The 12,916-nt window shown below is 41.3% G+C and overlaps 1 protein-coding gene across 1 annotated transcript in view; it reads right to left on the bottom strand.

Annotated features, from left to right (window-relative positions):
- ARFGEF3 (ARFGEF family member 3) overlaps positions 1-12,916 on the bottom strand; it is a 91,961-nt gene that overhangs the window by 36,438 nt on the left and 42,607 nt on the right. Inside the window, exons 10-14 of the mRNA XM_069852001.1 lie at positions 12,568-12,672; positions 9,759-10,083; positions 5,755-5,867; positions 4,055-4,965; positions 489-572 (exon numbers count right to left, since the gene is read on the bottom strand). Coding sequence (XP_069708102.1) covers positions 489-572; positions 4,055-4,965; positions 5,755-5,867; positions 9,759-10,083; positions 12,568-12,672 — 1,538 coding nt within the window. The remainder of the gene's footprint in view (positions 1-488; positions 573-4,054; positions 4,966-5,754; positions 5,868-9,758; positions 10,084-12,567; positions 12,673-12,916) is intronic.

Here is a 12,916-nt window from a genome sequence, read left to right as displayed (position 1 = left end):
CTTCACAACCATGCCTAGTGGCACAATCTTTTCTTCCCAGGTAAGATAGATGGCACACACATTTTTGCCTAAGTTAGTTGACCTACTGATAAAAAAAAAGCATATATCAAGTATAAGTAATACCTAATTGAATCCCAATGATCTGTGGTTTGATCCATGAAAAAAACCCAACATCAATCCCCCTCTACAAGACCCACAATATTTCATGGTTTTCACATCAGCTGTGAAATCCATTCATATAATGCCAATTAGGGGTGATTAGAGTAAGCTTTATCCTAGAGGGAGGTTTGAAATGAAACAAAAAAAACAGCTTCCAAGGTTACATACTGATGAAACAAAGCTGTGTAATTTGTTAACTGCTGCAGTGGTTTACTGTGAATATATTCCTCCCACCATAAAGCTCATGCCTCTTCTTAGACAAAATACAATAAACCATTAACATTAAAAAAAAAATCCACAAACAGAAAAGAAGCAAATGTTTTTCTTGCCTCGTGAGGGTTTGAAAGCTCTGTGCTGCTGCCTTCTCGGACTTTCCACTGTCGTCACTTTGGGGGCGTGGATAAGGTGAGTAACTGTTTGAGGGCGGATTTAGAAAGAGAGTAACTGTTCCAGGGTGGGTCTAAAAAATGAATAGCTGTTCAAGGGAGCAACCTTTGTGGAAGAGGAGTGATACGACTGGCCACACACCATATCCATGTGAGCTGGTGTGTGCGCTTGGGGTAGATTTCCTGTGGTGAACCTTAACAAAGAATCTTTACTTGGTACCAAAACTGCAATCATGTGCTTGAAAGTAGCCTGTGAGTAGCTCCAGTGACTCCTTCATCACTGAAGGCAAAGATGCGTTTTAACTTTAACTTTGTTATATGAAAGATCATGATATTGATGCAGCTAGAATATATTGATTTGATGCCATCTCTCTTTTAAATAAGTATCTTGGGGATGACTATAATCTGTTGGAGTAATAAAAACCTCAAGGCAAAGAGGTATGTAAAAGAAAACACCCCACCGCTTTGTTTTGCATTAAAATATTTAAAAGATTGTACAACCTCCTATACAAGACTACAATTAAAAAAGAAAGTGACATAACTGCACATAAAAACGGCTACTACATATTGGGTATGCATTTAAGCCCCCAAAAGTGTTTGGGAAAAATATGGTCCCTAATTTCTTCTAAAATATGGGAAAACAAACTGCATTTGAGAGATGCTCAGATCTCAAAAGCAGAAAATTAGCTAATGCGTAAACTTGGAATGATGCTTAACATAAAAACCTTGCTGCTAAAATGTATGGAATCAAAACTGAAAAGAGGTGCCAAAAATGTTCACTATGATTATTCATACAATAGCACACAATTTTTACAATCAATGCCTTGACACCGCAGTTCATGAGAACTGTTATGTATGAATTATGAGAATACTGTTCATCAATTTTAATTATAAAAACCTGCCACCTATAATAAACAGTGAAGTTAGCACATTGTCTTAACAGAGTTCATTTAAATTGGCCAGGTAAAAGGAAGTCTTAAAAAATGCAAAACTTAATGTTTTGTGCAAGTCAAGACAACCTTGAGAATTTTTAGATAATTCAGTATATTTTAAGATAGATGACACACTCCAGTGTCATTAAGGATTTTTTTGGCATTGGTTTTATCTATCAACAAGAGTGCTTTCTGAGAAAAGATGAAAATTGTTGATTAGGAAGGCTTTTAACCAACTGCCTTCCAAATCTTAATTTCACCATAACACTACTTAGCTAAGTTCACTTTTTCCATGCTTATACTTCCATGTCAGTGCCTCAAATTCCTACCTCCTTTCATTGCTTTTCAATCCTATGAAACATAATACTAAAGACATAGATTGTAGACAAGACTACTAAATTGTAGCTAATATATTTTTCCCCCAAAGGATAAGAAAAATTGAAAAATGAAACAAAGTAGTTGCATAAGGTCTCAGAAACACAAACCCACTATACCTGTACTGGCTGGTCTCAGAACTGCATCTCTCTTGAATCTTAACCAATACTCATATTTCCTAATGTATTCTTCAAGAATTATACATTAATATATGTTTTACATACAATGAATAGGACCAGTTCCTCTAACTTCATCACCTAATTTGTGCCTTGAATTACTGGTGCTCACAAAAGCATACTGAAGTAAGGACTCAAATGCTGCCTATAGAGGCAGTTCAGACTGGTGTCTCAGAAGCTCGTCAGGAGGAGTTCATACCCCTTGACACACGTTTCAACTTTACTAAATCTTTCCACAGGTCTTCAAACTCATGCCTCTCTCACCTACGCAGGAACACAAGTCCTCACCTCAGTAGGACTGATGGATTTTTGCTTAAGATCTGAGATACAAGTTAAAGGTCTGTTTCAGCCAGATTGAGTCTCATTCCATGATTTACACAGATCTTGTAAGAGCATAAAATTATGACTTTAACAGCCACAGCTCTATGAAAACACCAGGATACCTGTTCCAAGCTATATTAATACAGCAAGTTGCTACTGTATTTGTCCATGACTTCTTACTGAGTGGCATCTTCTAAGAATACTTCACCAAATCAGACTGGAAACATTGTATACATTTTTAACTACAGATTTAGCATTGGAGGTAGCTTTCTTAAGTGAAAGGTCTTCCTCAAGTCAACAATCTGAGTCCAAAACTAGATATCTTTTTAAGAGAGATGTACAAACCAGAAATAGAGACTTAATGCAGAAATTATGTTCTTCTATCTTTCTCACTTTATTAGTCATATTGAACGATAACAGCCACGTTTAGACTTAAAATCTAGAAGTCTGTTAGGTCTACCTCTTCCAATGCTTTAAAGTGTTCTAGAGGGATCTGACAGACAATAGAAAAGAACTGGTTTACTCCTGCATGAGGGAACAGGTGCACAAAGGTTTGAACTAGAGTTCTAGTCTTGGTCTTTTGGCACAACCTCAAGATCACTCTTTTTTCAGGAAAAAGAAATTTCTTGTGACAGAAAGGATGCTATTGAGCATCTCAGTTGGGAATGTAATTCATATTAGTGTCCCCTTTAAGATATCTCTGTTCTGTGATATTACATAGTCAATGTTTTTTAAGAATGTCATCTACCATTTTCCTGAGTGAGGGCTTATTTGGGCAGTGTTTAAACAGGGCATCAGAAATATCAGCTTATTCACCCAGCTTCATATCTAAATTATGCCGATAGAAGGCATCCCTTCTGACTCTATATGAGCTTAATTTGCGTGAGAGAGTACAAATGAATGAAGCAATGATTAGGAGAGGAGCAATAGGAAAGGCAATTCTGGTAAATTAAGCTAAAGAAAGAGAAAAATATATTTTAACAATTTTTATATTTTCACTTTGGCAATTGTCAGGAAAAAGGAAAACTTCTAAAAATATATATATTTATATACATTCTAAATATACTATCAACAGGACTAATCAGTTTTTGCATGGCTTTTTTGTTTGATTGACGTGAAGATATTTCATCTCTTAAAATAAGACCTTCACCTATTTTGCACTTGGTCTAGGCTTTTGAATTTTGCAATTCTTGTCATGATAGATAGCAGTATTAAGGAAAACAAAAGAATGATGAAAAAGAGAGTTGTTTCTCTTTCTTATCCTTTCAAGAGCTTATTGCTGTGGTATTTTTATCACCTTCCTTGTGAGGTCTGCATTACTAATAGTAATGCAGTTATGTACTAAGCTACTTAAATCTCTTTCAAACATGTGATGGTCCTCCCCACATATGCAAATCCTCTCAACAGATCTTCACAAACCTGTGAATAGGTATCTTGCTTCAGAAAATTTGATTTCTCTACTGACTGAGGACATAATCCAGAGCCTGTTAAGAGTCAATGGACTGACCTCCCTTTGAATTGATGCCTGCATATTCAACTTGCTTTGCCCTAAATTAAATGTGTTGCTGTGGAGGAATGTGCTTTGTAAAGCACAAACCTCCTTATTCTGCATATGGTCTCTGAAGACAAAATCCTAAAAGAGAACCCATGTGTAGTGCTATCACAGTGTGCATGCTGGTTAGGTAATAAATATTTGCTTGCAAACCTGAGCAGAAGGTTGAAGAGAAGCTCTGAAGTGCTCCATCCACTTCCTCTATGCTGGGAAGAGCTATAAGCCGAGGAAGAAGGGCTTCAAGTGACTGGACAAACAGCTGTGCACTGTGCTGGTCTGCTTCTTGAGTTTTCAGCAATTTCAGAGAGAGAGCAGCAGTACGTAAGGATCTGTGACCTGGACAATCTCGTGGTGTCTGCTCCTCGTCAGCCAGGGAGCAATTGTCAGAGCCTATGTCCGAGACATCTGACCTGCCCGAATCCTTCTCTGCTGCCATGGAATACTGATCACATGAATCAAACTCGGTCCTAGAAAGGTCTTGGTCGTCTACACTGAAGTTACTTTCACTGTATCTGGATCCATAGGACCGGGTCTTGCAATCAACTGACAAGAAGTTAGTTATATCCGGATAGACTATGGTGTGGCTTCTTTGAACGACATCTGGCTGGTCAATGGTTTCTGACTCTGGTTCTCTATAATTAATCTCTTTGCTTTCGTGTACAGCTGGAGATGGCAGTGAGTTTTTTTGACTTTCTGGATTATCCTCTGGCGTTGTCTGTCCCATATCCCCTTCCAAAGTGGTCTGACCAGTGTCTGTGGTAACGCTAATGCTAATATCAGGACTCTTCTCATTTCCTGATTCCCAGGCAGGATTTTCCGAGGACAAGATGCGCCTTTGCCACCTAAAGTCAGCTTCATTGATCTCCATAGAGTCTCTGCTTGTCTCGGTCCCATCCTTCAATTCTTCTGAACGTGAAAGCAGCAGCTGGATCTGCTCTTCACTAAGACCCCTCCCTTGGCTGAGTTCATCTAATGCTCCAAGCAGGGCATAGACGCAGGATACTGACGCATAACAAGCTTCAATACCACCTTTGATGCACGCTTCTGTCATCCCGTCCATGATACTACAATTACAACAGATTTTATTTAAGTGATGCAGTACATATAGCAAGCACATGTCACTATTATCCAAAACCACCCCTCCATAACCAGGAAAAAAAGAAGTGAAAGTATCACGCAGGACAACTTGTATTAGAACAAATTATTACGCCTCCCATGTGGACATGGCCGTTCTGTAAAGGGAGTGCCAATCAGGGAAATAGTTATCATGCATTTGTATCAGCATGCACAGCATGTTTTCCTTTACAGTAAAGCACTTAAACTAAAAAAAAAACCTCAACACCCAACTAAAGCTAAATTTAAAACCTTCTCTGTTCTGAAAATTATCTTAGCTACAAGGTATGATCTTTGTAAGAACCGAGCAATCTTCTTCCTCAATCTACACTCGACAATCCAGTAGGTCTTTTCCAACCTAGTGATTCTATGAGTCTATGATTCTACAATGTTTAAACTTTCAATTACCTCCTTTCACTTCATCTTGGAAATGTGCCTCTAAATAAGCACAATAGTTTCATTCCAAGGTTCAGGATGCAAACCCAAAGATTTCCATCTGTAAACCAAAACAGTTGGGTATTTTGACTAACTTCACAAGGCAGTTACTTACGCCTCTGAAAACAGGCCCAGATTGCCAACAAACCAGTAAGAGCTTTTACCTCTCTTCCATTTCTACAGCTTATTTAATCATGGAGGTACCCTGGCTCATATATAGGTATGCTTCTGAAGATATAACTATTTAAGTGTCCTGTGTATGTAGGTTTAAGAGAGAAGAGGCTAAAGAAGGAAACAAAGCATACAGCTTGAGAAGATCCAGATGGGACTTCCTTTTAGAAATAGACCTCTTCCTGGATTCTGACTCAGAAGAGCAGGGTCCTGCCAAATCACAAAGTCTCTGAGGACTGCCGAGTATCTGAAGGGAAAGGAAACAAGAAGTTACTAGAGAATTATCTAAGCATTATTTAAACACAATAAATGAGTCATAGTTCTGCCGAGCCCTGCAACCCAAGGTAGCAGTACTATAATTTCTCACAGCAAAGGAAAACAGCACACTCACGTTATACTTAAAGTTACCTTTCATCTTTTTAAAGGCAGAAAAGCAAATAGAGAAGAGCAGAATATCCAACAAGAATCACACATAGAATGTTCTCCAGTGCTTTATTTTTGACTAAGTATTTTTCAGCTAATACTGCTCAGAAGACAACCCTTATAACTAAATATACAACAAGCATCTTGGATTATATTATATACCAAACGGGGCCTTTCTCTTCAGTCATGCAGTTACAAAATGATAGTCATGCAAAGATAGGCAAAGTGATTCCTTCGGACTCGTCCTGCTAGGTGGCATCCTGTTAATGTCCACCAGGAAATACAAGAAGCCCATGTTAATAAGCAGAAAGAGGCAAGAGATATGTCCTGCAGGAAAAAACATTAGACTGAGCTTTTCCTAAGACTTCAGCTGTCATAGAATCATAGAATAACCAGGTTGGAAGAGATCCACCGGATCATCGAGTCCAACCATTCCTATCAAACACTAAACCATGCCCCTTAGCACCTCGTCCACCTGTGCCTTAAACACCTCCAGAGAAGGTGAATCAACCAGCTCCCTGGGTAGCCTGTTCCAGTGCCCAGTGACCCTTTCTGTGAAAAATTTTTTCCTAATGTCCAGCCTAAACCTCCCCTGGCGGAGCTTCAGGCCATTCCCTCTTGTCCTGTCCCCTGTCACTTGGGAGAAGAGGCCAGCACCCTCCTCTCTACAACCTCCTTTCAGGTAGTTATAGAGAGCAATGAGGTCTCCCCTCAGCCTCCTGTTCTCCAGGCTAAACAACCCCAGCTCTCTCAGCCGCTCCTCATAAGGCCTGTTCTCCAGCCCCTTCACTAGCTTCGTTGCTCTTCTCTGGACTCACTCCAGAGCCTCAACATCCTTCTTGTGGTGAGGGGCCCAGAACTGAACACAGTATTTGAGGAGCGGTCTCACCAGTGCTGAGTACAGAGGGAGAATAACCTCCCTGGACCTGCTGGTCACGCCGTTTCTGATACAAGCCAAGATGCCATTGGCCTTCTTGGCCACCTGGGCACACTGCTGGCTCATGTTCAGTCGGATGTCAACCAACACCCCAGGTCCCTCTCCTCCAGGACCTGGCACTTGCCCTTGTTAAACCCCATGCCATTGGACTCAGCCGAGCGGTCCAGCCTGTTCAGATCCCTTTGCAGAGCCTCCCTACCCTCCAGCAGATCGACACTTCCACCCAGCTTAGTGTCGTCTGCAAACTTGCTAAGGGTGCACTCGATGCCTTCATCCAGATCATTGATGAAGACATTGAACAGGGCTGGACCCAGCACTGAGCCCTGGGGAACCCCACTTGTCACTGGCCTCCAGCTGGATTTCACACCATTTCCCACCACTCTCTGGGCCCGGCCAGCCAACCAGTTTTCCATCCAGGAGAGTGTGCGCCTGTCCAGGCCAGAGGCTGACAGTTTCTCAAGCAGAATGCTGTGAGAAACTGTGTCAAAGGCTTTACTGAAGTCTAGAAAGACCACATCCACAGCCTTTCCCTCATCCAGCAGCCGAGTCACTTTGTCATTGAAGGCAATCAGGTTAGTTTGGCAAGACCTGCCTTTTGTGAACCCATGTTGACTGGGGCTGATCACCCGGTTCTCTTGCATTTGCTTCATGATAGCACTCAAGATCACTGCTCCATGACTTTCCCTGGCACTGAGGTCAGACTGACAGGCCTGGAGTTCCCTGGATCCTCCCTGCGACCCTTCTTGTAGATGGGCACAACATCAGCCAGCCTCCAGTCCAGTGGGACTTCCCCAGTCTTCCAGGACTGTTGGAAGATGATGGAAAGGGGTTTGGCCAGCACATCCGCCAGCTCCTTCAATACCCTAGGGTGAATCCTATCCGGCCCCATAGACTTGTGGGTGTCTAGTCAGGCTAGCAAGGCTCTGACCACCTCCTCTTGGATCATGGGAGCCTCATTTTGCTCCTCTAGCTCCTGGGTTTGTACACAGATGGAACGACTTTCTTTACAATTAAAGACTGAGGCAAAGAAGGCATTAAGTACCTCAGCCTTTTCCTCATCCCCTGTCACTGTTGTTCCTTCTGCGTCCAATAGGGACTTTATGGTCTCCCTAGTCCTCCTTTTATTATTTATATATTTATAGAAGGATTTTTTGTTATCTTTCACAGACTTTGCCAATCTGATTTCTAGTTGAGCCTTAGCCCTTCTGATTTTTTCTCTACACAATCTCACTTCCCTCCTGTAGTCCACCCAAGAGGCCTGTCCCCTCTTCCAGAGCCCATAAACGTTTCTCTTCTTCTTGATATCACTCAGGATCTCTCTGTTCAACCAAGATGGTTTTCTCCCCTGCCGGCTTTTTTTTCCGGAACATGGGGATGGCTTTCTCCTGAGCTGCTAGGACTTCCTTTTTGAAGAGCTCCCAGCCCTCTTGGGCTTCCTTGCCCTTAAGTAGTCTCCCATGAGACTTTGCCAACCAGCCTTCTGAAGAGTTCAAAGTCTGCCCTCTGGAAATTTAATGCTACTGTCCTGCCAACCACCCTCTTCACCTAGAACAGAAAACCCTATCATCTCATGGTCACTTAGTCCTAGGCGTCCACCTACTGCCACATCCCCCACAAGGCCTTCTCTGTTCACCAACAGCAGGTCCAGGAGGGCACCCTCCCTTGTTGGTTCATTCACCAGCTGTGCAAGGAAGTTGTCTTCCATGCACTCAAGGAACCTCCTGGACTGCTTCCTTTCTGCTCTATTGTACTTCCAGCAGATATCAGGAAGATTGAAGTCTCCCACAAGAATGAGAGGCATTGATCTAGAGATTAACCCCAGCTGTTTATAGAAGAGCTCATCAGCTGCTTCTCCTTGGCTGGGTGGTCTGTAAGAGACTTCCATCACAAAATCTACCTTCTTATGGGCTCCTCTGATTTTAATCCACAGGCACTCAATCTCCTCATCGCAACAATCCATCTCAATGGTGTCCAAGTCCTCCCTTACAAAGAGGGCTACCCCGCCTCCTCTCCTACCCTTCCTATCCCGCCTTGTTATTGTTTAAGATTAGAGGAAGGCAAGTGCCAGGGTGACTGCTAGTTCAAACAACAACCCAGTGGGTGGCTGCGAGGCATTAGGAGAGATCTTCAGACACAGAAAACCTTAGGTATGCACAAGGTGGAACAGAAATCCTCCAAGAGACTCCACTGTTGCTACAAATAGATAAGTTGCCTTGTGTTCTATGACATGAGAAGGAAGTCACACATGTGAAATGGAAGGGCCCGTGATTTCAGCTGCTGCTCAGTCTCCCAGTGCTCCAGTTTCTAGTGCTGTTTTCAAAATTTCATTTTCAAAAAGCTGGCACATAATCAATATCCACCTTAATGCTTTGAATACTACACTGCAAGAATGAATGTCTCCTTCTAGCAAGAGCAGAAAGCAGGGAAAGATGCCAAAGAAGTTGAAAACTGTATCAGCACACTGTGTCTTTCCCAAAAGAGCAATCATGACTCAGGGATAGGATCTGCTCCATGCAGTAACACAGCATGAACACCAATGAAGTTGCCATAGCAGCTTGCATTATGGAGACAAATATAGCTATTACAACTTTGCAAAACTAAAAATATTTGTCAGAACGGCTTTGATTCAACAGCTCTGCTCAGAAGGACTGATTTCAAGCACCTCTGTTGCTAAGGTATGGAATGGATTGGTACACATGTATCAGCAATATTTACTGTTATAATATTAAATATATTATATGCTTTACACGCCTGGATTTGCACATGTGATCATCTTACCTCTTTCATAATTTTTATGGCTTCTACTCGGTGCTGAGGTGGCGGGTAAAGCAATATCCGGTGATAGAGAGACTGAAGCACAGGCTTCATGGATTCCACTGACCCCACCAGTCGAACCAGTTCTGCTGCAATATAATAAATGGTCCGTGCAACGGGCCCACTAAGAGCAGGTGCTGTTGAGGAACAACCTGAACCCCGGCCATGATCAGAGACCCCTGAGGAAGGTGAATCAGCCTCAAGGCAGATGCTGCTGTGGGCAGAGGTGATAGTTTTGTCATGGATTGGATTCCCCAGGATTACTACTAGGGCTGGACACAGTTGCTTCCTGAGGAAAAGAGAAAAGCAGCAGATGGTAAATGGAAAAAATAATCTCACAGCAACAGATTGAGAATAACCCACAGTTAAATGAGATACATACTCTTGTTTTAATGATCAGTCAACAGCAGTGGTTAAATAGAATAACAAATTACGCCAGGCTTTTTTCACCTCCCAAGCATCAGCATACTAGTACATATGGAAATACCTTTAGGTGCTTTATAAACACAGTACTGATTTTGCAAGTTCATGTTGCTGCACAGTGCTGCCCTTCACAGAATAGCACGCCTGTCTCTTCCACTGGCAGCAACCTATCACAAGGTAGCAATTCTATTTTTGTACTGCCAAGTGTTTCTTCTTCCATCCAACTTGGGAGCTTTAAAAAAACCTGACCAAAAAACCCAAGTCTATGATAACTAGAAGGCCTGATATTCCATCACTGAGCTGCACATGCATGTTTTTAAGTAAACACCCTTAGTTGTGAGCCTCTGTTTTGCTGGCTTTTGAGAACATAATTGAAGCCCTCCACAGTAATTCAAAGGATGCACTGTAATTCCTCATATGCCATTATACATTAAAAAAAACTGTCTTCTCTTTAACCATTTTATTTCATGAACACTCAAGTTAAGTGATTCCACACAAGCAGCTCACTCTTCTGTGGAACCAGAGCCAAAACAAACTCAGCACTTTGTTCCATTAGCTGTTATTTGAACTTTGCGCACACTTACTTGACATTTTACTTCAGTCTGCAAGACCCTCAATTAAAAATCCAAGTGCTGCATAAGAATACAGTCCCAAATCGGATTATATCCCACATGACTCAGAAGTTCAAGGTGGTGCCTAGAGCAAGCACCCAATGACAAGTCAATTCAGCATAAAAAGTAACACATGCTTATAGGTAAGTACATCTTCTTTTCTCAAGGTTTTTATGCAGCCCAGAACTACCACTGCTTTTCTTAACGTGCTTGCTAAAACAGTTCAGCCTCCTGAAGTCAGACAAAGAAAAACAGCTTTTAATCACATATCAGAAAATGACTGAGCCTGCTTATTCCATTTCTTTCTCCAATCAGATGCATCTCAGAACATAATCAATTCACTGTTTAAGACACACGCCTGCCTCAAAGTTGGCTTAATCACAGGTTGCAATAGCAACATATTCCATGTCCAACTTACTCCCATTAAATGCTTCTGTATCAAACCATGGAGGACACTGTCAAAGAACACAGAGCTCAATCTCTGTCTGCTCCCTTCTTTACCTTCTACTGAGAATGGACTACAAAGCGTCAGCCAGAGAGAAAGTTGTGTGCATGCAGGCAACAGCTCCTTGAAGAACAAATACAATTTTCAGTCTGGTTCACAATTTCACTAGAGAGCTGATGGATTAGCGTGTACTTACACTATTATATATTAAAAAATATCTTTGCTGTTTAAACTATTTCATTCCTTCCCAATGGATCTTTTCTTTCCACATTCATCTTAAGTGTGTAGCTAGAGGACAGCAATGAAGTCAAGAACTCCTGTGCCTGATGGCTTCCCTTTATGATACACAGTTATAAATACAAACACCTGAAGATTTGCAGTGTAAGCTGCATCATTAAAACAATGTTAATTTAAAATAAAACAGGAAGTGTTTTAACCGAGATCATTTCGGTGACCTTGCTTATAGGATGGTCCCACAGTCAGTCACATCAGCATAAACAAAGGGTTGGGTGAAATTCAAGAGCAGAAACTTCTGAAATGCATTTGCCATGAAAAAGCGAATTCTGCTCTTAGATTAGAGCTCCCACAGGCCTCAGCACAGGAACCCCATGCAATACTGCCAAATGCTATCAACCCGAAGACCTCCCAGTCCAGCAGCCACTGATATTCCTGGGACAGTACATGCAGTTATGGGTGCCTCTACCTGTTGCATTCTTAGAACTAAGCCCAAGTCAAACACTTCTATTTCAAAAACTACAGGGTAAAAGCACAAAAAAATACATGCACCAATAACAGTCACATATATCTTCTGAACACAATCCCCTGCCAAGGTCACAGCATAGACATGGACTGCAAGGAACTGAATATTAGTTAGATCCTTGCATTACTACTATGACTCGATTATCCATATGCTATTATTAAATAAAAAGCTCCATTGCAAGCAAAGAGAAGGAAAAGGATTATTTCAGGTGCTCCGAGGTGATGGCACCAAACAATTTAGAGGCAGATGTGAACAGTAAAGTCATCAAGCCTTTCTGGTGAAGTGTATTAAAGTGTATTCTTGATAAAATGGAAGCACCATAAAGACCATTTAGCTACAGGGATTTAATGTGCTAGCTGAGCATGAAATCCAAACCAACCTTATATAAGGCACAGAATGAACTGATAGTAGGTTAACAGTGAGCTCTGCTCATGTCTGGGAATTTATTACAGGTTTGCTTGCATGGCTAGAAGGGAGAATATAATTTTATACTTACAAACTGAATTATTTCCATTAGTCTTCAGGTGTACTCACCATATTAGGTCAGTGAATCCTTTGTGCTGGTGCATGCTGGGAGAGGAGCTGTTTAACATGGAGAGGATGCACTCTAAGTAAAGAAGCTGAAGTTGTCGATTGTCACTGGCAAAGAAAAAAAATGCCATTCATGTCACAGTAAAATAAAGATTATTTCACTTTCTAAAATAACTACATTAGTTCACTTGAAAATTACACCACATTTTACAGTGGTGATTTATTTTGCTTCTTTCTTTGGATTTACAATGATGTGATCATTTTTACCACTCCATTTATTTTGTATCGAACACAGGCAGCCATCTACTATTTTTTGTAAATAACAAAGAAAACAGATTTAATTCATCAAACT

This window comes from Phaenicophaeus curvirostris, chromosome 2, assembly GCF_032191515.1.
Source record: "Phaenicophaeus curvirostris isolate KB17595 chromosome 2, BPBGC_Pcur_1.0, whole genome shotgun sequence".
Classification (NCBI taxonomy): Eukaryota; Metazoa; Chordata; class Aves; order Cuculiformes; family Cuculidae; genus Phaenicophaeus; species Phaenicophaeus curvirostris.
The sequence above is the reverse complement of the archived record's forward strand: the minus strand, read 5'-3'. Positions and strand labels throughout refer to the sequence as shown.